At 39.9% G+C, this 26,174-nt stretch overlaps 1 protein-coding gene, 1 long non-coding RNA gene and 1 pseudogene across 3 annotated transcripts; 1 reads left to right on the top strand and 2 right to left on the bottom strand.

The window, feature by feature from the left end:
* Positions 1-12,986: 12,986 nt before the first annotated feature.
* On the bottom strand, positions 12,987-13,838 carry LOC148019634 (beta-1,3-galactosyltransferase 7 pseudogene; annotated as a pseudogene).
* Positions 13,839-16,171: 2,333 nt separating this feature from the next.
* LOC148019633 (uncharacterized) lies at positions 16,172-20,513 on the bottom strand. Of its 2 annotated transcripts, none has more exons than XR_015694976.1 (4): positions 19,698-20,513; positions 17,543-18,043; positions 16,358-17,288; positions 16,172-16,267 (listed from the first exon to the last, which is right to left on the bottom strand). It is a non-coding gene; the product is annotated as an uncharacterized LOC148019633 (long non-coding RNA). The 2 variants fall into 2 exon arrangements; XR_015694977.1 differs by having other exon boundaries at positions 17,938-18,043.
* Positions 20,514-22,811: 2,298 nt separating this feature from the next.
* On the top strand, positions 22,812-24,918 carry LOC148019632 (shikimate O-hydroxycinnamoyltransferase-like). Its single transcript, XM_087699737.1, has 2 exons — positions 22,812-23,502; positions 23,680-24,918. The coding sequence occupies exons 1-2, from the start codon at positions 23,029-23,031 to the stop codon at positions 24,592-24,594; spliced, it is 1,389 nt and encodes a 462-aa protein (XP_087555863.1). The 5' UTR covers positions 22,812-23,028; the 3' UTR covers positions 24,595-24,918.
* Positions 24,919-26,174: the final 1,256 nt, after the last annotated feature.

The raw sequence follows: 26,174 nt of genomic DNA, 5'->3' as shown, positions 1-26,174 counted from the left end.
TGTCAAGAATATTTATTCATCAAGGCACACATAACCATGAGGTGCAAAAAGTCTCATGTAGAGCTAATGTCAAAGAGGTACGAAAGACCATAGAGGAAATGGTAAGAGACTTTAGTGCAGCTGGACCTCGATGCCTGAAAATGACTGTGGCTAGAAGGCTAGTGATGGGTGCCTTGGTTCGTGAGCAAGGTGTCTCCATGTCCAACACTAAACTCTTAACTATGCTCGAGGAACTCCAACTACTCATTCATAGGAACATGTAATGTATTATTCCATTCACAACACATTTCAAAATATATTTAAAATGCCATGCATATGAAGATCAATATTTTTTGCATGCAAGTTCAAACACATGGTCTGTGCAGCATGCACTGATAGTGATTAGGGAATGGAATCTCATCTTCTAAAGTTAAAGAAACGTTGTGCATACAGATTTTTCCATGGTAGTCTATTTCCTAGGCAAGTCGTTGACAATGATAGTTGGTGCTTTATATTCAAAATGTCAACAAGTGGTCTAGCCTCAGGGGTTGACTTAATGAATCGTATGTGAAGGAATGGCACTGGGGACCTACCCAATAGTTGGGTATGCTTTGACCATGTGCATCGCATCAATGATTGGACCACCATGGCAGCACATGTGTATGGCCCAAGGTAGTTTCTCTTACCTAATTCTACCGTCACAACACAAACTTAAGCAACATAGTTCTCCTTACTCTCCTATTTCTTGTGTTTTTGTAGTGTGCAAGAGTTGATGACTCTAGTAATATGTGAGATGAAAGAAGAGGATATAAATGCAAAAGCTCTTTTTTGGACAAAGATGAATGAGGTGATGGAAAAGTATGGACACCGAAGTGCTGATTTCTGAGGATCCATGGCAGACGAGGCAGCTACCATCCGCACAGTATTCAATGGTGGTCCAGACAATGCAATGGATTGTTGGCTTAGTTGGTGGCATATCAGATATCCACGTTGGAGGTGGCACTTTGTCGGGGTAAGACTAGTTTGTAGTAGTAGGATTTAACGTGTGGTGCCTTTGTTTTCTCACGCTCCATACCTTCTCGTGCTATATTTTTGTCCAAGTAGTGGAGGACATTGCTTATATGCCAACCATGAACTTGGCAAATCCAATGCATGTAAGTTGGTTGGCAAGGGAGGGATTCAAGGGATCTATCAGCTTGTACGATGCATGTGTCAGTGATTTGGCCAACTCTCTACTATAGAGCATAAAACGACATGCATTCATTGGTGGAAAGTTCCATGGTGTAGGACCCAGTGGAGAGAAGCTTTTGAGTTGACTACAACAAGGAATTAGTCCCACACCTTGAGAAATAGTAAGGATGGTTGAGGAGGTGGCAAGAGGAACTGAATTGCATAAACGTCTCGATTTTCAAGGGGACAATGTGACTGTAGTAAGAAAACACAAGGTCGATGGGAAAGTGGGATCCAAGGAAGCCAATGCTTCTCACATGCCTAGTATGTGACCAAAAATATACCTAGAAGAAAGGGTACAAGAAAACTAAACTTCGAGGACCATTTGCCTTTCGACCAATCAAGGGAAGTATCATCGAATTGTTCGGAGGAAATGGTGGTTGAGACAATCCTTCATGACAATGTTTGGGCTATAAGAAGGATTCCAACTCATAGCCATGTACAATGTCAAGGATGGTTGGAAGCTAGTGAGGGAAAATGCAAAAAACCTATAAAAAATACATCACATGGGATGCCTACACCTTCATTTTGGGGCATCATGGAGTGGTCTAGCTCAAGAGGAGAAGCTAACAATCAACATGGAATGTGGCGCCAATTCATGTGGTTTTGTAATGATAGTGTGGACCATACATGGAACATTTGTTCTTCCATTCAACATGCACGATCCAAGGTTCCACAAGTACGGCTAGCGGCACAAGGAACTGATTTGACTGTAGAAGAAATCCACATGTTGGAGATTGGTGGGTTTGTTTTACAAAAGGTGGCACAAGGGGTGGATGTTAACGAGGGCTTGTGTAGATATCGAAGAGGTGTTTTACATGCTGCAGGAAAAAGGATAAACTCAGTGTTGGCTCTAGATGCAACTATGAAGGGCCACACAGTGGTGAGGGCCCTGAAGCATGAGGTTTCAAACTAGAGACAGCCAACTCAAGTGTCATGCATGAGTGTTATGATGTGAACATTGCAAAGAATCCAACATGTAATTACTGGGATTTCATGGACAGTGCCACAGAAGGAAAAGTGTATGTGGCATGCAAGCACCTATACTATGTGTACCTTCGAGTGTTTGGGATGGATGCAAATGCCAACATGTTTATACACCAACCCACACTCACTGAAGAAAACTTGCACATTGTATTTGGAAGCAGAAGAACTTTTCCAACACCGCCTATATAGTGGCCAGCCTTACAATGCCAACACTACCTCTTAGCATAACCGCATTTTATTTTGTTGAGAAGTCACCGTTATAGAATCAATTTGGATGGCAAGCCTTTGGTAAACTTGTCTCTCTTAATTTGACAAGCAAAAGCATGTTTCCCAGAGTTAACACAATATAAATGTACATTTGGATTACTTGTATGAATTGTCTTGTATCATATTTGTTGGGGACAGGAGGGGAAGGGAGAGAGAGGGAGAGGGGAGGGAGCTATCAATGCATTGAAATTAAAGTTCTAAAAACACCGAGTGGCTACCCAAGCATTCACAATGTGTGTGTGTGTGTGTGTGTGTGTGTGTGTGTGACATGTTTAGGATTTAAGAGAAGCATTTTTTACAACACATGCCATAATCTGATGTGAGGCATTATGATACAATGTGGACTGATCGCATGCATGAGAGAGAAAGTGAGAGAGGGAGGGAGATAAACACGGAGAGTGAGTGAGTGACTAAGATTTATATATATATATATATAGGTGAGAGGGAGAGAATATAGAGTGAGAGGGAGAAATTGCATGTACAATCCTAAACTGAGAGAGAGTAAAGACATGGAGTAATTTGTGAGAGAGAGACAGAGGGGAGAGAGAGAGAGAGAGAGAGAGAGAGAGAGAGAGAGAGAGAGAGAGAGAGAGAGAGAGAGAGAGAGAGAGTGTGTGTGTGTGTGTGTGTGTGTGTGTGTGTGTATGTGTGTGTGAGTGAAGGTAGTGGTGGCAATCGTGGAGGTGGTGGGGATAATGGTAGTGGTGGTGGAGGTGGCAATAGTATTGGCGGTGGCTGCAGAGATGGTGGTAGTGGTGGTGGAGGTCAAAAAAATCAAGGGGTGGAATAAATGGACTATGTGGAACACGAAATGGAGGTTGCCCAGAGAAGCTCACTCAAAAGCTCACTCAAAAAGCTCGCTTCTCGCACGCACTCCAATAATGCACGGTCATTTGATGGCACACCATATCCTTCTTGTGATATTAAGGATCCAGTCTTAGAGAGGCCATGTGCTAATGAGGGTGTTGAGATTAATGAACTTGTGTCTTCCATAGATGATTTTAGAGCCCTTCTTAAGAGGATCGAGGAAAGATTTCTTCATATAACTTTGTTCAAAGGGAGGCTTGCATGTAACAATTGCAAAGTGCAAAAGGCTCTCTCATTGGTCTATTTACCCCAAAAAACTTTGATATGCCTATGAAAGGTGGAATTTACTAGATTCATAAAAATGTTACTCAGATATGCCTAGGCCATGGTAAGGATTCTCACACTTGTCTAGACAAGGAGTTGGGGTCTTCCTCACAATCAAAGTGTGCTGAGTTGCAAGCGTCGGTGAGACGAAGGAGCCGTGTGAGGTTCACAACCCTAAACCTCGCATATACTATTCTCATTGTTGAACCAAAACATTCTTAATGGACCCTATTGCCATGTCTGCTTGCCATACATGCCATGACATTACTTCCCTACACAATGATATATGCTCCTCATCCATCATCATTCGTCTTGATTGGTAGAATGGTGCAACTCTATGATGAGACATACAATGTCACTTGTGCTATTTTTGAATGTACCTATACTGACGAGAATGAGGAGCATCAATTTCTGATTTGAATTTTTAAAAATGGTGCAAAACTACATGAACACTATTTGGACTGTGTTGATGTGTTTTGTATTCACAAATTGCTAACCATCAAAGAAAAATGATCATATGCATCTCATATTTCATTGCAGTTGAATAAATATTTTATGGCACATGTGATGCTTACTTTTTTTTTGTTCAATATAGTGAGCTTTGTGATTTGGCCAAGTTTTCTAATCATTTCACCATATGATTTTGAGGGGATTCTAGAGGATGTTCATATTTTCTAAAAATGATGATCTTGCCATATGGACTATGATGATTGTGCCATATTCATATTCATAAGATGATGTTCATATTTAAAAGCTAGTAAATAACTATGTTTGGATTGGCATTGCAATAGTCATATGAAGATATATACTCTTCCTAAGATGGGAACGAATCATAAGAGTACCAAAAGTCACCACAACAACATAAATGTATGTTACTAGTAAATTGCTATGAATATATGGGCTCAGTTCACAATATTTTCTAAATTTAAAAAGCTATAAACCACACTTTTCAAGCTCCCATCCACGTGCTAATACAATTCATGGATAAGTAACTATGTAACTTGATGTGGGTTACATCACCCTAAAAATATTAACTAGCTATGTCACCCTTTAAAAAAGACAAGCTAAAACAAAATGAGAAATTTAATGGCATTTTATATTATGAAACCATAACATAAAAATTTCATATGACCATTGCCTTACCCAACATCAAATAGTTTAAGCTTATGTTCGTTGTGCTAGAAGCTCATTTTTCATGTTATGGTTCCATATAATCACATTGCATTTTATGGAATGAAACCATAACATGAAAAATGCATAGGATCGATAAACAAAACCACATTAGGAAAAAAATGAACTCACAAATGGGCCTTTTAGCCCCCCCCTCTCTCCTCCTTAAAATAAGGAAAAGAGGAGAGAAGAATGGTAAAATAATCCTCCTGTCTCTCCACTTTTGCAATCTTGTTTTGCCTTTTTTATATTATCTACAAAGATATACTTAGATTCCTTCTCTCTCCTCATTCAAGAAGTCTTTTTCAACCAAATTTTATATTAAAAAAGGAGTTAGTCATGGGAGTGTGATGCTTCGTTTTCAATGCAAAATGATTAGTAGATACGAGGTAATTGATTTTTTACTCGAGAACAAGGAAAATGAAATTTCGAAAGTTCCTTTTAAGATATTTTCGGGATTTTTTATATCCTGCTTTTGGCAAAAAAAAAACCAACTAGTCAAATTTCGTGTTTTTTGGAGATGTTTTTGAAGGCAAAAAAGAAATATATAAAATACGAAAAGTCTTGGACATCCCTACCCTCTTAGTTATTTCCCCCCATATCTATGCTCTCTCATGGCTCTATCGTGACCTCTTCTTTGTGTTTATGCAACCTTCATTAACAGAGTGAATTACTTACACCCTCCTTTCCCTTGGCATCTTTGTGTGCCTCTTTATGCATCTCCACTCTACCTCTTGTGACAACCAAGTAGGCTCCCCGTTTCTATTAATAGTAAAATGAATACAGGAAAGAAGGAGCTGCATATTGAGGTAGACATTGAATATGCCCCATTATTCAAAAGAACCCAGCGTACCAGTGTCAACCCTCAGGTTTTGCAGAGTTACAGGCAAATGGGATTGAAACATATGGATTTGTGGGTTGATGAGGGAATCTACCCAATTGACCCCTTAAACAATAGACCTCCAACTTTCTCAGGAATCACAAATTTGTTGAAGTATGTGTGTGAGGGTGAAAATGGGTTACTTGGTTATACTAGGCGGCTCAATGATCAACCGTTCAAAGTATTTACGACTTGCCAAGAAACCATAAAAAATTGTCATGATGTGATCGCTGCACATCAACTTCATATACAACAGCTCATAGGACAAGTTGTACAACTGAATGACACTGTAATTCAACAAAACAATCAAATTATTTCAATGTAGAACACTATCTATGACATTGGTATCTCATATGAGGAGGCAAAGGCACAATTGGAAGACTTGAGAAAGATCAACAGCAAACTAACACACGAGCGCAAACAAAAAGGGTGAGGTTGGATCGTGTATTAGTAGATTGCTAAAGGCAAGTACACCGAAAAACGCTTTGAGTAATAATAAGTTTAAGGTTGTAAAGGAAAAGGTGATTGAGTACACATTAAAATATGTGACAAATGAGTTCTCAGCTGTGGATGCACAATATATTTGTGACAGGGCCGGCATTAGCACAACAAAAAGTGAGGTCGTCAAAGGAGTAAAGCTTGAAAGAGTTAGTGTAACTCTGATGAATAAAGCTTTACAATTCGATAAGAACAACCCAGGGAACTTTAGTGTTCAATCTAAGCGCCATGTGTGGTGGCTCGCTGCATTTGAAGTTCCTAAGGAAACATTTGAGGTGTTGCAGCTATTCTTTATGCACACAAGCATTCCAAGCATCATTGATTGTCAAGAACATGGTGAGATGCTCTCGGTTGAAGGGTATGGTCAATACTTGGTTGAATGGCATCTTGCAGGAGACTTGAAAACTTTGAAATGCATGTGTGGAATCTCCAATGGTACAAATACAAAGAATCCATGCCTATATTGCTTGATAGAGAGGGTGGAAGGAAAGGACGGAAAGAAAAACTGGCGAAAGGTGACAAGTGCTACACCGACGCGCAATAGAGAAGATCTCACTTGGAAGCCCATATTCAACATTCCCTTGGATCATATTCACATTTGTTCATTGCATGCTTTTGTCAGAATCATGGAGAAACTTGTATATAAATACATTTGATGTGCTTATAGGATGCAACAAAAAAAAGAAGCCATTGCAACGTGTAGGAATGTGGAGCGAGTGCTATCAGAAATTGGGCTACACAAGTATCAAGTGATGATTGAAAAAAATGAGAAGAGATCAGGAAAATCTGGTAACTTGCCAAAAAAGCCTTGCTTTGGAGAAGCAAAGGCTAGGAAGTTTCTCTCAGTACCCATCAATGAGGAAGGGAATGTCATGGTTCGTAGGCCGCAGGACTATGATGGGTGGAAAAAGTTACATTTTGCAATTCCTGATCCAAGTAATGGAGGAAAAACAAGATTGGTCAAAGCTAAGGTTTGGATAACCCTTAACAAATTGGCTCCCTTACTTCACAAGATGGTGTTTAACAATGAAGATAAGCAAGAATTTATCAATGATGTACATAGCTTCTACGAAAACATGGTGGAAGCATGGGGCAAAAGCTCTATCACACATTACATGGTGCGTACTAAGTTAATATTTTAAAATTGTATGAATTGTATAGTGCGTACTAAGTTAATATTTTAAAATTGTATGAATTGTATAAACTATTGAGCATAGTTTTACTCATGTGTGATATGTGTCTTTGTAGCACATCCTTGAGGCACATGGGCCATACTTTGCAAAAAAGGGAAGCATCGGAATTTGGTCTACACAAGGGATGGAAAATTCACATTGGATAGCGCGTGGTGCATACCAAAGAAAAACTGATCATGGTGGAGGGTTGAATGGTAGCAATCCAATGATCCAATTGCTATCTTGGTGGTATAGGATTATGGTAGCGAATGAAGCTAAACTCTCGCAAAAGACAGCAAATGAAAGTGCTGATGAATCCGTTGTAGACATGATGGAATCATGTCGTGTCACTAAAAGAGTGCGTTATGAAGCCTCAAGTGCCAAAGAAAACCATGCCAAGTGGCTAGAAACAAGGCTTTGACAAGGCAGCAAATGGGTTTCAAAAGAGCTAAGATAGTAAGATGAACAATGTGAGTCACTATGAATGCAATTCATAGTTTAAGAGAGAAAGAGAGAGTGTGCATCTATGTGAATGAGTCTCACAGTTTAGGGTTATATAAAAGAGGGTTTCACTTTCTATCTTATTCATTGAGTTCTCACATCTCTTGTGCAGGAAAGATGGCTAGGTCTAAGGTAGTTGCAAATAAGCTTCCGCTCAGAGCCCCATATCGTGTTCAGCCCGTTGGAGCATCTACTACCTGAGATGCACCCCCTTCTCAACCTAATCCACCTTCCTCAAGTGGACCTTGCAAGGGTCCTCCTCAGCATCCCCACAAGAAACGCAAGTTGAAGCCAGGTACAGTGGCCTTGAGAGAAATTAGAAGGTATCAACGCTCTTTTGATCTCATCATTTCGAAGGCGAGCTTCTCGAGACTTGTTTGTGAGATTGTGCAAGACCTCTACCGCACAGAAAGCAGGAGGTGGTTTTTGGCACAAGATCAGGATAGACCTCATCGCTTCACAAAAGAATGTCTTCATGCTCTACAGTGTGCTGTAGAGGCCTTTTTAGTTAACTTGATGACTGATGCTCAATGTTGTGTAATACATACGAAGTGCATCACTGTAACTCCCAAGGACTTCCAACTTGTAAGAAATCTTCAAGTAGTGAAGGATGCATTCGTTCCAATGGAATAAACAAAGTTTGCAATGTTATCTTTTTTGACATAGTATTATCCTTGTGCATTGGACATATGACTATGTCCCAGTGCAAAACTATTGTATGCACCCTTAAAATATGAATTAAAATTTGACACTTGTCCTTTGCTCTCAACTTTGACTATGCATCTTCGTTGTATTTTCAATTCTTACTTACAGTTTTTGTTAGCACTATCAATTTCAATAGGAATAACATGCAAAAATTTACCAATTCTTGTTGTAGACTTTACTCCTAATGTCTCTATATAGTTTATGTGGTGCGAAGTTTCTAAGGGCCAGTAGTCTCGATGTTGATTTCTCAATTATCAATCCATCCATAATTTTGGTTTGGGATAATTTTTAAAATACTAAACTGTATCAGAATGCGATGAAACTTCACATGCGCACTTGTTAGGTGGCCAAAAGCCCTTTTTTTTTTGAAAAAAAAGTGATTGCAGACCCCTAGTCCGAAGTTGGGCGTCTCAAGCCACTTTCATGCTAGACTTCGGACCATGGGTCTGCATGCACTTTTTTTTGAAAAAAAAATTGGACTCTTGGCCACCTAACGAGTGCATGTGTGAAGTCTCGTTGCATTCCGATACAAGGTTATGGATTTACGATCACACGATGGACAGTGCATATGAAGCTACATTAACCTGATTTTGGGGTTTAAATGGGTTAAAAGTTCATTATTCTTCTCATTTTCACATCTTAATTTCTTTGCTTCCTCCATTTTCACATCCCCAGCCTCTATCTCTTCTCCTTCTTGCCCTCCTTGAGCTTGCATGGCACGGACCAAGCAAGCATGTCGCCATTTTGCCCCCGGAAAGACATCACGCCAAGACCCGCCACCTGGAGCACAAGGTGGAGCCTCCTCTAGTGCAACAATAGGTGCTCCCCATAAAGCACAAGGACCACCACAAAAGAAGAGGAGATGGAAATCGGACACTGTCACCCTTCGAGAGATAAGGAGAATCCAACGCGGATACGAGCTTCTCATCCCAAAAAGTTCTTTTCATAAAGTTGTTCGAGAAGTCATGCAAGACTTGGAGCTGAAAGGAATGGGAAGATTTTGGGCACGATTGCGGGATGGCCCACCAACAGGAAGGTGGACTGCTACAGCCATGGAAACCCTACAAACCACTGCAAAGGGGTTTCTCATCGACTTGTTCGATGATACACAGCTTGCAACCATCCATGCAAAGTGTGTTACAATCACAGATAAATATATAAACTTTATCATTCGGCTTCGACATGGCAAGGGGACCCCACCATAGTTTACTAGATTAATGATGCAAGGTTTGTAATGACTAAAAATTTTTGTATACTCTGCCACATTGTAATATTTATTTATATATACACAATATCTCGTGCGATGTGTACTGAATTCAAATAATTGAGTAAAGTTGTTTTGTTTCTTGAAACACACGACTCTTAATTTTTGTTTAACATACGAACGCATCAAAAGTAGTAATACGTATGGATACAAGTTACGTTATTGCTTATGCACAATCGCAAGTACAGTACTACGCATTAAATTATGTTAATATATGCAAATGCGTCATTCACGTACCACACATTATCGTCACACTTACACAATTGCAATTACAGTACTATGCATTGAATTATGTTAACGTATGCAAATGTGTCATTCACGTACCACACATTATCATGACACTTATACGAACCGCACATTTATTTAATAAATATTTATTTGTAGGGACAAAGTAAAGTATCTTATATTCATCAAGAAAAATACATGTGATGCTTGTTAGTGATGGTAGATACAAAAAGCTGATAGCCAACAAGAACTCTCAATTGTTCCTTGGCTTTTTCATCGGTGGAGAGGAGGGGCCAGCTTCCGATGGAAATATAAGTTGCTTCTTTGCTTCAAAAATGATGCACTCCCCCTTCATCTCTTTCTCTAGGAGAAGCGGATCTGACACTTTAGCGAGGGTGCCTAATGTTGCAAGTACACACATTGCTCCACCCTGCATTTGATCAAACAAGTAAAGAAGCTTTGACCTCTTGATTAGCACCACCTTCTCCAAGCTAGATGTCACAGATATCGCTCGAAAGGGTCCAAACTTGGTCAAAGCTCAAATTTTCATGATTATTTCTTGCCCTCCTAGTGAGCACTTCTTGTGGAAGACCAGCAAATCTGCAACAAGGTTACCAATATACTCCTTAAGAGCTGAATCCTTACGTCGATCCGCATGTCGAGCTCCTCCTTGCCTTGATGCAAACTCATCTATATATAGTATGTCTTGCTCTTTTTCCATCTTCTCCATTTCTTCATGTAGCCAATCTATATCAATATGACGTAGAAGCGCACTTAAATGTTCTGGATATGGGACATTACATCCATGTCTAGCATGAAATGCTTGCTTTTCACTTGTCCTTACTTCTTTATATAGTGTCACCCATTTGCTTATTACTTCGCTATTAAGCACACAAAATACATTTAACTTACGAAGTTCCTCTTTCATTAGCGGCGATGGATATATCCCAAGAGGAGTGGGAATACGCACGAGGTTGCTTATCAAAGGTGAGACATACTTATAATTAAATTATCTTTAGTTATATATTATATAATAATTTCACATGTTTCATCTTTAACTAAATCATTAATATGATCTCAACAAATTTGTCATGCGACAAAGTACCTGTAATTGGAAAGGAAAGTTAACCGATTCATCCCAAAGTAAGATAATAGTCAACTAAGAGAGAAAAATTTTACCTGAAAGCCATGTCCCTTGTTGTGACTCAACACTCCACTGTGTCAGGACTGTGAGTTATTTTTTATGTCCAAGTTTTGCCTAGAATCCTTGTTACATAATCCTCTGATGTGTTTTTTATGACGTACGTGCTTTTGGTACATTGTCGAAGGGTTTTGAAAGCAATGGCGCGACTTCAAAAGTCCTTCATAAATTTCAAGATAGAAGATCAGTTCTAAAATAAGAGATATCGGTGATAAAAGATGGATCAATGGATCATCTTGTGTTAGATCTTTTCTATTCAAAGCCGTGCACAGTTGAGAAGTACAAGGTTTCAAAAATAAATTCTTCCCAACAATATGAAATCCAAGTTCAAGAAGAAACTGAATCTAAAAATCACAACAGCAGAGATGTATTCACAAACAATTTGCCAAGGATTTTGTAATTCATGGCCACACTCAGGAAAGCCTGAGCTTACAAGTTGTAAAAGGACACCTTCCCATTCTCAACAAGAATTAGACCTTTGTATACAAGGTTTCTGAAGGGTGGCTTATTGAAAAGTGCAGTTGTCAATACTATAAGTGTATAGAACCAGTCAGGGTCTGGTCTAAACTCTCTGTCGCTATGTTACTTAATATGAATTCATTGTACATCCTGTATACATTCAGCATATCCAGGTAGATAAGTGATATTTGTGTAAGGAAAGGCTATCCAAGGGAGCTTGCAACACTTGTATTTGTCTGAAGTATATTCAGCACCGGAGGGAAAGGTAGGCTAAAGTACCCTATTCTGCAATTTTTCCTTTCTAGTTAATTGTCGAAATTCATAATAACAATCAATGGAAAGGTCTGGATACTGAAAATCAATTCTTGCCAGCGAGCATGCCAGTTCCAACTCTAGGATATTTGTGTACAGTCTAACAGATGTAAATGGATGTTTGCCCTCAAACAATTATGTTTCTTTGCTCATCTCCAATAAACACCGCCATTGCAAATCTAGCTTTGGCACATGAAGGGGCTATTGAATGTGCTAAAGTCAGACTTGAATATTTTCAGAGTGTTAGGAAGCAGGCAATCTGCCATGGAGAGATCTGAGAGAGTGGGATTACAATTCTAATTAGATTTCAGCACACAGAGCGCATTGACAGCAAAAGTATATTTCTTCGCCCTGGATTCTTCAAGCTCTTCTCTTGATTCATACATCTCTGGCAAATCTCTGATCTGTAGGCTAATCAGAGCTTAATATTGCCATGAATTGTCCAAGCTCCCCTCTCTGCGCCTACTCAGTGACTGCCTTTCTTTTTTCCCAAGTATTGTCCGTTTCCTTTTTTACAGAATTCAGTTTGTGTTGGCATGCTTCAAGCTCATGCTCCAAAGTTGTAGACCAAGTCTTCTTTTGCTTGCTTTAATTGAAGTTGAAGATCTCTATTCATCTCTCCAAAACTCCACAAATGCTCTGAATCATGTAAGAGAACACCAGCCCTCTTGTCGAAGGATTTCCGTTGCATAGAAACCAATGGCCTGTAAAAACTGTCACAAGTGCATAAATAATGTGCTCAGAAGTCTCTGAAACATGGGGTTGTGGAATCTCTCTGTCCTGGGAGGATATTGGTAATTTTAATCCTTTGACAGCTTAGGCATTGCATTGGTCACTAAGGTGAATCTTCAGCCCAGCAGGTAGTCTCCGTAGCTTCAATGAGTGGATAACAACGAATAATTCAAGGTTGTGGGTAGCAGAATTCTTCTCACAAGGCTTCAGTTTCCAAGAGACATATGCTACTAGACGACCTGCTTGCTCTATGACAATATCCGCTCTGGAGTCTCAGCCAGATGGCCTGTAAGGGATCAGAAGCCCCCCCTTCCGATCGACGACATCCTCTTCCGTTTCAAGCGGCTCCTCTTTCGCCTTCAGACTAATAAAGCAGCCCCCCAGAAAAGCTTCCTCAATTGGTCCAGTTTTCATACACCCTATAGACACACGAGGCTTGGCTTTTTGTTTTGCTAAGGCTGACCCCAGCATGCCAAGATTTACATGAACATTATCATCAACTTTGATGTAGAAATCTGCATCCCACATGGTAATAGCAGTGGAAAAGAAGGTCTTTTTCTTTGCCGGTAATTCATGATATCCTTCTATATGATTTAGCCTAAGGAAATCTCCATGCCTTACATTTTCAGCATCAATGGCTCGATCCAAAATGCTTCCTGGCGTTGCACTGTGGCCAATTATAAAACAGACAGTAATGCTTTTTTTTTCTCTTCCAACTCCCTTAATTTGTCTCCATGGGGCATCCAAGTCTCTCTTACAGCATCTCGCCTCTTGCGGCTACTAAAGCCAGTGTTAATTCCAATAACAAGAAATGCTTTTACAGCTTCATTAGATCTGTTGGTTACTTGATTCGTAAGCAAATCAGAGCTAGAATGAGATCTAGAGACTGCCAACAATAAGATCTCAATCAAATCTCTTCTTTGTAACCTCCAAGTGCATCTCTTGACCTCTTTCTATGGCTTCCACATTGCCACAAGCTTTCAAGCCACACACATAAGTAATAGCATCCTGACCGATGCTTTTAAGTGTCATCTCATCAAGGAATTCCAATGCTTCTCTATCACAGCCATGTTCAGCATATCCTGTCATAAGTGTCGTCCAGGATACAACATCTTGTTCTGACATATTGTCAAATACTTCTTGGCCTTTTCCAAGCATACCAGAGCATTATTGATAAATTCCTCTTGCTCCAAACCCTCTTCACTATACTGCCTACGCAGAACATAAGTATAATCACAACAACTAAATATGTACAAAGTATCAAATCCCACACACACAACTTTTGGGTGGATTTCACACCTCGAATGCGCAGCAATACGACAACGTCTCAAACACTTACATTCCTTGAACATGTGTGAAAAATTTGCAATAGGTATAAACCAGCTTAGATGTACATTCTTTGAGCCGGTGCTTGGCTTCATAGAATTCAATATGTCTACTGAAATTTTTGTGCTACACATGTGCAAAATGTCGCTACTACACAATGGCCATTCTACGCTATTGAGATTCGATGTGTGCATAGACTCAAGGGTTCCATATTCTCAACTCCCCTTGGGTAATATGTACTTGGAGTCATAGAAAAAAACAAGGTCCTCTGCGAGTTGCTTAGCTGTACGCCCCTCAAAGAGCAATCTACCAATTTTGAGGTGGTAACACTTAAAAGAACCTGTGAAACTCTCAACATTTTTTCACTCACAGCAATCTGAAGGGTATATTTCTGTAAATACAAGACAATTATTATATAGGTATCATGAAAGTTCTCATTCTCAATGAGTTGCAAATACTTACCGTTTGCAATGTTTCATTGAAAGGGCACAGTGGACGCAATGTGTATTTGTTTTTGCATGAATACATGTTGTACAAACGCCTCTGGTACAAGGTGAGAATCAACATTCCTTTGTCTGAGAGCTAAAATTTTACCCTTCCAGTGCTTTGATACATTTGCAATTGCAGATGCTTTCACCCTAAAAGCTCCCTTCATACTTGGATGCATATGTACCCAAGATGAGCAATGATACGTATCAGTGATCCAATTCCCTTCTTCATCTTTTCTCTTACGTACTTCTATCGAGATAATGCTTGTTCTTCTCTCAAGCATTATAACCTACGCATTAGATGTAAAGAAGTATGTATTAACCCCTAAATAACAAGAATTTTAAGTCTGTCCAGTAATCACCAATATGCCATACAAATCAACATGGCATTAAGAGATATTTACACTTTTGTAAACAGACATAAACATCGATATCGAAACGCATGTGGATATATACATCAACACAAAGTATAGATTTAATTTCAAGACATCACTTTAATCATAGCTTTTACATGAAATATAATGAAAAGAATAGCACAAGAATACTCAGAGAATTTTGCCAAAATAAATTTTATTATAATGAAGAGGAGTTTGATTTGACTCAATACATTGTATGAAATGTGGGTATTATAGAGTAATTGTTACAAAGATAGCAGCCACATGGCATGTAAATCTTAATAGGCACATTGGATTGACACCTGAGATATTCTAAGACTCAACACATTGTGTGTTATATGGATGACATGATACAAGAGTTTCATGGATCATTGCCAATTGGCATGGAGATCCAAATGGACACATAGGACCAATAAAGCAGAGGATTTTTGAACCATCGACTTCCAGGAGATCCATATCGTCCAACACAAAGGAATCACTCACCACATCAAAATAGTTGATGGAGAATTATACGCTTCACCCAACCTTGTACAATACCTGCATGTACAAAAAAACACCTGCATGAATCCATTTTAACAAAAATACTTGCATGAATCCGTTTTAGCAAAAAAATATCTAGATAACTGCATGAATAGAAGCAATACAAAATAGGGCCAATTTACCTATAAGCTGATTTGTTGAAGATAAGATTGAATCATTGCTAATCAAAACCCATTGTAAATGATGGACATAAGAAAACATCAATCCCATCAAATATAAAAGTCACTAATTAAATGAATAAATTTTGGCACCATAAAATATGGTAGATTTACTTGTAAATTGAGCTATAGAATCTCTGCTCTACCTTGTATTAAGTGCTGCAACAACAATTGATCCTTAAGTTAGAACTAGCATCAAACCCTATTGTAAAGATAGTAGAAAAGGGATAATGCAAAGAGGAAGAAAGAGAGGGTTTGTGTGAGTACGCGAGAGAGAGAAAGAAATGAGCACCTATCCAATCTTGCCCAATTTGATCTCTGCAAAAGACAATTTTGCAAGAGTTAGTATTTACATGAAGGTATACTGAAAAAATAGTAGAAAAGAGGAAACATAGACAAAGAAAGAGAGAGGGAGAGAGAGATAAGCACTTATGCAATGTCACCCAAAATGATCTCTGCAACAAAACAACAACAAGGGTTAGAACTAACATTGTGTTGTATTGAAAAGATATCAGAAAAAAAAACCAAACAGAGAGAGAGATTAACACCTTTGCCTCTTGCTCCAAATAAACTTTGCAAGAAAACAACAATTAGCACCAATATCAAATTCTATTGTGAGTACCTCTGTCTCCTGCCCCAAACAACCTCTACAATAAAACAACAACAATAGTAAGAAATGACATCAAACCCTATTGAAAAAATAGCAAACAAGAGAAAATGCAAAGAGAGATGGGCACCTGTGTTTTGCCCAAAATCTGGAGCTGCGTGGAGAAGGAAGTGGAGAGCTAAGCAGAACGCTCAAAACCCTGATTACTCTCAGCAGGGAGCTTCAATGGAGACGAAAATTCACTGTATAGAGAAGAGAGGGAAAGTGGTATGTTGCTCAACTTTTGGGTCAAAGTGATTTCGTGAGAGGGAAAAAAACCGAAATTGAAAATTCTCCAAAAAAATGGGGAAAATGCAAGGTGAGAGAAACTCAAATTTTGTGTACTATTCATTCTCCCTTTTTTAAATCCCCAACTACCCCTTTTTTTAATAGAAAACCCAAGATTTGGAGAGAAAAGATTCACCCTCCATGGATGTCAACATCTAGCCTTCCTATTGGACAATCCAAAAGGCCCACATCTTAAACTATATTATTTTTAAGGGCCCATTTGTGAGTCATTTTTTTCCTAATGCAACTCTTACTCATTTTATGAGCTGCAACCACAAGATGTATACCACAATTACCAATCACTCTTGCAAGACATTGCAAAAAACAAGTATACCTACAATATGTTACCCAAATGCAAATATCATGCTTGCATAAAGTTCTAAGAGTAGAATTCCAAAAGAAGGCAACATCCACATAAAGATGTCTAACATATACAAAGAAAAGCTGCATGATTATATCTTCAATACATCCACCACCCAATTATGCAAATCGTCTTTGATGGCATGAACGAATGACCCATCAAGCCAAGCCCTCTACATCTGCAACCATCAAAGTCAAATAGTATTAAGCATTGAAATAAAGAAAATATTATCAAGCATTGAAATCAAAGTCAAATAGTATTAAGCCTACCTAGTTCTGTTGTAGTTCTCCAATGACACCACCTTTGATGTATGCTTTCATGTATGCCATGACAAAAAAGCCACAATCCACCACGACATTGTAATGTTGGGGACCTTTAAAAAAGGAGAGTAACTAGATTGGAAATTAAATAATCAATGAATGCTTCATAGTATATTTATAATTTAATGGTCTACCTTCACATTGATTAGCTTTAGCTCATATATGGGGCCCAATGCCCCGACATTGTCAATGTCTGCATGATGCTTACACAATGCAATGATTGCTTTGTAATAAAAGAAAAACAACATTAAATTATTTTTTCTAGTTATAAATACTAATATAAATTATAGAGAGGGAAAGTAGCTACCTCCTAACATAGGGTAGGCACTCTATAGGATTAGTGTGTCCTAGGGAGTCTAGGAACATGATGGCCCCTCGATCGTTGGGTAGTCCGGCAATCTCTCTTACTCATGGATTTGTATACAGTAAACAAACACCAATGACCTCTATAATATCAATTACTAAATAAAAATAAATGTTAATTCATAATAATTACTTTCATGATAGTAAACAATATTCTTACAAAAGCACCACATGTCGAAAAATAAAATGGAATGACTAACATCAATGCTCTCGAAGTAGTTGCACATGGATACCTAATCATCCATTTTCTTAATCATATTATTATCCAAGCACCACATGTAGAAAAATAAAAATGGAATGACTAACATCAACTCCCTCAAAGTAGTTGCATAACATTACCTAATCATCATTCTTTTTCTTAATCATATTGGGGTAAGGATACCAGAGGCTATCCACAAAGCAAACTTCATGGAGGTGTTGTGATGGCAGTATGTGTTGCATTCAACTGAAAGCAAACAAATTTAGGGAATCAAATCAATATTATGAGAGACATGTACTAGACATTGCAAATATTAATACTCACATAGAAAATAGGCTATGGCCCTCATTAATGCCTTCTCACTACACAAGAGTGCATCTACCAAGCTTGTGTCAATATCCACTCAAAGCTTGGAATAGCTAGCCATGGACTCCACATGTGTACCTCACTCTAGTCTTGAAGGGGAACAAAACATATTATGAAGTAATAGCAAGGATATGGTTTCATATTGACTATAACCATAGATAGTAACAACTTATCTCTATGTTTCTTGCTTTTGTCCTTTTTTCTTGATTGGACTAATACCATTTTTGAGAACATCAACAGTGTTAGTACCAATCATAAACATGTATTGTGAAGCAAAGGGTGCACCCTACTAAGGAGAGGAGATGCTAATCAGGGTAAGACACTCTCCCCCCAATAGTCTCACTCGTTGGTTGTGTGGTGAGAGAAGTAGCACCCTAAAGCATTTTCCCTCACCCTACAATGCATACAAGTAAAAAATTACGTGATCATTTAATATAGAGACACCATATAGACATAAAAAATGCATGGCCTTTCATCTTTTCACAATTAGAATGCTTTACAAGGTATCAATGGCATAGTATCCTTGTGAGTACTCATCCTGAAGCATTCCATCCATTGCTATCTGGATGTCAGTGTCAGCACTCTACAATTTAAGAACATCATCCATGGTCCAATGTATACCAAGAACAACCTCCTCAACTTGAACTTGTGGCTCCCCTTCTGTCTCTTGTGTGCATGGTCATTTCTATATAGAAAATGTTAAACAAGTTTGAGTAAAGGAAGACTTTTAGGACCTAGATGATAAAAACATGGCACTATTCGCTCTAACAATGATAATTTAAAATTCTCAAAGTACTTATGTGCTTCTCATAGTTCTCTACAATATGCTTTTGTGTTCTCTTGATGCAGTATTGCCTTTTTAAGTCATAGTTCGTCATGGCTCTCATCACGAATACATGTATATAATCCTCCCTTGCCATGGTACGCTCTTCAACTTCTAGCAAGTTTCATAATGAACTTGCCTTCTCATGTTGAGCCTTCTCATACTTTTTTCTAGCTTGATTTAACTTTTTTCTCTCTCATACTTTTTTCTAGCTTAATTTAACTTGCCTTCTCATGTTGAGCCTTCTCATACTTTTTTCTAGCTTGATTTAACTTTCTGTCTATCTAAACAAAATGATTTTTTGCTTGACGTTGCCAAGCATGCACAACAATACAAGAATGATGGATTCCCATGAGGCGGCGGCCTATCTTTCTACATGGTATATGAACGTGCAAGCCATGCTCGACTACCAAGTGCTCAATCATCCATGCTCTCCTAGTGAAATCCACGTCTTTTTGGGCAAAGGATATTAGCATGCAGCGCTGTACTAATGTAACCGCCATGTACAGTGGGTATACCTTGAAAAAGTATATGTGTATTTTGTACGGAATGCAAATAGAAGTCATGTACACATTCCTTCTAGATAATTTTCAAGCAACAAAAGCCTACTGTGTAAACAAATAAAAATTCAAAATATTTTTCACATTGTGATATAAAATCATCTATAGATTGATTGTCATAAAAAATTCAAAATAATTTTCACATTCTTACTTTATAAAATCATCAATAGATTGATTGTCATCAACAGCTCAACGATTCTCATCAAGAAATAGATTGAACCCGTTTTTTTTTTCGGTGTCAAGGGGAGAAACGTATTTTCCACTCCCAACACTAGTTGCTAAAGGGGCCTCGAGCTTCATGGAGCCAGTTGCTAGGGGAGGAGAAGACTGCTATGCAGCACACCAAGTGGATGAGGAGCACGCAAAGCTAGAGACTGAGTTGGAGTAGCATAAGAATTGTGGACACACTGGGTGGAGAAGGTGCCAGGTAGATGCAGCCATGTTGGGTGATGATGGCCGGGTGACGAGGGTGCCTAAGGGGTTTAGCAAGGGATCGAGTGTCGGGTGTTGAAGGGCGTAATATAACCAGTGGAGGAGGTGTGGATGATAGGGAGGGAGCCAGGGGGTTGTCTGGTGGATCAGGTGCTTTGAATGGCGCAAACTCGAGGGATGCAACCGGCAGGGACTCGGTGGAGGAGGTACGAATGGCACTGGATTCCGTGTAGACGATAGGGCACTCGAGTGAGACAGGAGATTGGAAGGAGGCGTGAATCGTGTAGGACTCAGGAGAGGAGGTGTGAATACCAGATGATGAGCACGGAAGGAGCCAATGGAGGAATGCGAGATGAGAAGTCGGGTGCAGATGCCTGATCATGATGGTGAGCTGGTGGTGCAGATGCTTGATGACGAGTATAGATGGAGCAGCACTATGGCAAAGATAGTGTTGAGCAGCTATGGTGAGAGAAAGTGCAGCAGGGTATCAACAACAGACCGCATGGGCAAAGACCAATCGTGGATGAGAGGAACAAGGAGAGAAGTGAACGATGGCACGTAAACCTATTCAATTACTAGGCTGGGTTGTCGGTAAAAAGAAAAGGGGAAAAAAGGGAATCATGGACCATTAAGGCCTAGAACGGCAAGTGGTAGTTTCCTTGCACGAGGTGTCCCATGGGCCATAAGAGGCTAAGATTAAAATATTGGGTTTTGTTTAAATAATTGGGCTAGAGGTTACGTGTACTTGGGCTCGGGCTCGACTATCACGATACGCTCACGGGGTCACGTGCATTTGTAGCCGTATATCCCTTTTCCCAACTCCTTGAGGTCTTAAAGATCATCTGGGAGATAGTTTGATGGGAGACTTTTGGAGGTTTGAGGTCTCCCAAGCCTACAACCAAAATAATATGCCATAGAATAGATATAAATATATAGATAGACAAGCTCAAAGATTTTTAACTTTCCATCTCACATATGAGGTTATATAAGATATGAATATTTGTAAACTATTTAGAGAGATTGGTCATAGAGCTAATGTCACATATGCTTAAGAAGTTTAGAATTATCACAATATATGCTTGGTAAGTTCAGTGTTTTCTTATTCAATTTGAAGGTCCAAACTTTTGAGCACTTGTGAGTATGTCATATATGGAAATTGGCTTTTTAATGAAATTTAAGATAGCATTTTATGGCAAACTTAGTCTTCTTTGACCATACGGCACATTAGTAATTTCTTGTTGTGTGCTAGTTTGGGAGGAGTTTTCCATTGAAACTAGGAAGTTAGTGCCAACCTATGACCAATGCATTTTTGCTCTCCAAGAAATGCGTGATAGGAAAACCTTTGTTTGACGTTGAGATGTACTCTTTGGAAAAAGAAAAATCACAATTTTGTTAAATAATGCAATCACTAGAATAAATAGAGTTTAAAATTTTTTTACATCTCTTTGATTGGATAAAAGCACCCAGTTGAGTAGGTCAATTCATTTTCAAGAGCTTTCAAAATGGCTTTAAAGCAAGTCTTTCTTGGGTAGGTGCTTGACTAGCACACAAGCATCAACAAAGGTACCATGGCAACACCTGACTAATACTACATGCACATTGCGAATTTACCCATAGACTATCTCATTGTAGAAGCTCCAAATATTCTATATCACTAGTCCCCTGATAAAATAGTCCAATATTTAGCAAAATAATCATTTGAATTATCCTTGTTTCCAAATAAAATCTTCTTCCAAGTGAAACCATCATGAAGGTTGAACTATTGCCAAAGGCAGTGTACTTCTTTGAAATCCCAAAACAAATGCTTGGTATCCTCTTTGTAGAGAGCACACAATGGGAAAATATGTTGAAATTGGATAGCTTGTTGGCTACCACTCTCCACAAGAGAATATTCAAATGGTTAGATGGGGTGGCCATGAGGGTAGCTTTTACCCTCTACTTCCATATCATCCTAATCGCCATTGGGTTATGCTTCTTCCATGTTTTAGTGGCTCTTAGAAGCCCAGTAAATCAAAGGCTTGGTAGATTCCACCAAACAAGAAGAGAGCCAGGTACCCTTGATTTTAGAGAAGAGCACTTGGAGCTACTCCACTTCCTCTCTACTTAGGCCAAACTACCCTACAATGTGCTCCCTCCATGCAAGCCCTTTGTGCAAACACAATTACTTAGGGAGCAAGGAAAGAGTAGATCAAAGGTGGGTTATAAGGAAATACATAAAGGGGAGAAAATGAGCTTTTGGATATCCAGAAGCATGGATCTTCTCACATTAGCCATCTAAGGACGGGTACATATTGCCCCAGATGGCTAGGGCAACATGCCATTTGTGCCCCATCTTGCATTTACACACTAAATTGTAGGCAAGCTTTACATAATAGGAGGGATGGCCTAATGGCATTAAGGCTTTGACATTAGCCCTCTAAGGACTGGTACACATTGCCCCGGATGGCTGGGGCAACATGCCATCCGTCCTATCTTGCATTTACACACTAAATTGTAGGCAAGCTTTATATAATAGGAGAGATAGTGGTATTAAGGCTTTGACATACACCTATGTTGGAGGAGGTTTAATTATTATCAAGTGTATTACATTTTTTTAATGTACATAACTTATCGTGTGGTTGTTGGGCATGGATGATTTTCAAAACGAGGGGAGATCCTCCACCCAAAAGTGTCCACCGTCCATGAATATTGTGGCCTATAAAAATGTGACACATCAGCGGACTCTTTTTTTTGGGGCAAAATGGCCGTCTAGAGTGCGGTGTGTAACCGACCTTAGAGATAAGCATTCTTTCCCATAGGGTATCCAAAAGCTTCGATGTTCTCACATCAGCCCTGTTTGAGATAAGCCTTCGTTATCGTACGAGGTAGAGAAAGAGAGACAATATAGAGTGAGAGGGAGAGGGAGAAAGAGCGAGAGATATAGATATAACGGGAAGCAAACGAGCTTTAGGATATCAAAATGCGTCGATCTTCTCACATTAGCCGTGATAGAGATTAGAGGTAAGACCTCTTACATTAGCCTTGCAAGAGAGAGCGAGAGGGAGACAGAGATGTTGATCGAACGCAAGAGTACAGAGACTATCTATCCGGCTGCTTCAGCAGAAGCAGCTGCAGCTGCTGAAGCGTCGAGAGTGATAGAGCTGTCCAACAATGACCAGATCATGCCTCGCGTGTACACACCGGTGCTTTTCTTCTTCGACAACGGCGGACCTGAGAAGGCCGAGGGGGGGGAGGACGTGGCGGCAGCGATGGCGGCCGATGGGGTGCTGAGGCGGTCCCTGGAGGAGGTGCTGGGCGTGTTCTATCCGTGCGCGGGGCGCTACGTGGAGAGGGAAGAGGGCGGGGGACTTGACCTGGAGTGCGCCGGGCAGGGCGTCCTCTTCTGCGTGGCTATGGCGGATTGCAGCATCCGGGACTGCATACGCACCTTCTCCTCCCAGCCCTCTCACGAGATGGATTCCCTTGCAGCCAACCCGCCTCCTTCTCAACAGTCCATCACCCGCGTCCCCCTCCTCACTGTCCAGGCACGTAGTCTGTGAATGGCTTCAAGTATTGAGTCCTCTTTTTTATTTTTGCGTCTTTTTTGCAAAGAAACAATCATGGGCTAACGAGAGACTGCAAGCAACATCTGAATTTCTGCCAAGTTTTATAACTGAGTAGTGTAGATTGTGAAGCTTGGAAGGTTGTACGTGAAAGTGTAGGTTACTCACTTCAAAGGTGGCGGCGTGTGCGTGGGGATTCGGGTGCACCACAACCTCTGTGACGGGATGTCTCTGGCTCACTTCATGCAATCTTGGAGCGAAGTGGCTCTCGGGAAGGGCATCTCCCTCCTTCCTTCTTTGGATCGCGGTCGCCTTCTGGTTAAGAAGCAGAACAGCCCTCCTCCGCCTCCTCCCCCTCTAGACCACCGTTCCGAGTACCGGACCACCCTGCCCGCCTCGCTCTCCACTTGGCCCGCCATGAGTTCTAGGGTCTTCTCCTTCACCCCGGCCAGCATCTCCCTGCTCAAAGACAAGGCCAGCGAGGGCCACAGAGCATCCTCCTCCGCGGAGCACCAGCACTTCACGTCTTTCGAAACCCTAGCAGCCCACCTATGGCAATCCATCACCCGAGCCAGAGGCCTCGACCCTGCACAGGAGGTCCGGCTGGGTATCTCAGTCGATGGCCGGCGGAGGTTTGATCCACCCCTCGACGAAGGCTATTTCGGCAATGTGACCTTCTGCGCCTGCATTGCCACGCCCGCTGGGGACCTGGTCGCAAACCCTTTCTCGCGGGCCGCAACAATGGTGAAGGAAGCCATATCTACGGTTTCGGATGAGTACATGAGGTCTGCCCTAGAGTGGGTCGAGAGGCAACGCTCCCCTACTAGCATTTTCCCTGCCTTTTGGAACCCTTTCACGGATGTTAGCATCACCAGCTGGTCGAGGTTCCCTTTCTATGAGCTTGACTTTGGGTGGGGGAAGCCTTCTCTTGTAAGGGTACCCCTTTGTGCATTTGATGGGTTCCTAATTTTCCTCCCCTCCCCCTTGGGCAAAGGTCATATCGACGCTTTCATTACCCTCAAGTTGGAACACATGTCCAACCTTGAATCTGATCCCGAACTTGTTCCCACCTAAGAGAGTCACATACAAAAATGCTAAGGCAACATCGATCTCTTAAAGGGTGGGTGTAGAGGTAACTCCATGTATTCCAAAGTGAGAGTGATTTATCTCTTGAATAGCATTATCATTGGAGAGGTTAGCAAGTTGATGGAGTCAATTATTGCAACACATGGATATAGATGTAATCCATGCAACTTTAGGTAGACTGGCGAAATTGCCACATCTCCTTGATTTCTAATTATTGCAATACCTTTGCACTATCAATGACTTTAGTTGTGCACGTGCATATTTGCAATGATTTAACATTTAAAAGCCATCAAATTTCTATCCACATTGTAGTTTATTAGTATGAATTGAGTTTATAAGATACATGTAAAAGTTTGCAACTACTTTTTTTGGTTAGCTTGTTGTATTTCAGTGATGTCTATTAAGTCACATCTTGAATTTCACATTAGCAAATGGAAACGAGTGGAACATTACACGAAAACCGGATTGAAATAAATATTAAGATTGACTTGTGCTAGTAGCAATAATTGCATAGAAATTTGATGGCATGCATCATCAATATCTCTCTAACTTATGTGCATGTTCCTTTAATGACATTTGATGGCTATCATGTAGTTGTTTGGACTCTCAAATGGATTAATTACTAAGCTATTTCATTAATTAGATTCTAATGAACAAAATGTTACTCAAGTAGTGCGATATATATACTGAGATTGTTGCTAACTTATGGGTGTGTCTCTTTAGTGACATTTGATGGCCATTATGTAATTGTTTGAACTCTCTAATGGAACAATGGCCAAGCTTTTGCAATAGTACCTAGATTCTACTAAAAAGAATATTATACTCAAGGTAGCTTGAGTATCGTCATCCTCTCAACCAACCATCTCCCATATTTCATGACATTGAGGTGGTCTAGGCACCTTCATCTTGACATCCTATGTTGCACATCTTATTCTATCCTAAAAGAGGTTTAGCACTAGCAAAGTAAGGTTTGAACAATTGAAAGATAGAGTTTAATTGATTGTGTGAATGCTTCTGTTTTGGCTCATGTTTGGTGCGCAAATTGGATGCTTTATGCACGCATAGTGAACACCGAAAGGTCCTCAAAAACAAAGAACTCTACCAAAGCTTCATAAAAAGCAAAAGATGACTTGCACGACATAAGACAAAAAGACCAATTGGGGGCACTTTTCCCCCATGCCTTGTGTGAGCGCTTCACAAGGCATGTATTTATAGATTTGTTTATCTCCAAGCTAAAAAATAGCCCACTTTACAAATAGCATGCTTTTGTTTACTTTTGCCCAAATATAAAGTAAAGTGTTTGGACGTCCAAAAGTCAGGCTATGCCGAAATGAAATGTCAAATAATAAAATATTAAACCGAGCACATGTGTGTATACATGATAATAAAGATTTGTCAAGTGCTTTAATGAATAAGTGCATCTAAATAAATATTGGTGTCACGTCTTTAGTGATAAAGCGCACGCCCATAAAAAATAGTAATTCTTCTAGGTATTTTGAATTCATGCCATCGCTCGGTACTTCTCAACGCCACCATTGCTTGCTCTACGCATCAACTGAAGCATTCAT

Source organism: Lygodium microphyllum, chromosome 19 (genome assembly GCF_053477565.2).
Source record: "Lygodium microphyllum isolate KBCC chromosome 19, Lygodium_microphyllum_v1.1.10, whole genome shotgun sequence".
NCBI lineage: Eukaryota > Viridiplantae > Streptophyta > Polypodiopsida > Schizaeales > Lygodiaceae > Lygodium > Lygodium microphyllum.
Note: the sequence above shows the minus strand (reverse complement) of the source record. Positions and strands in the feature narration are given on the sequence as shown.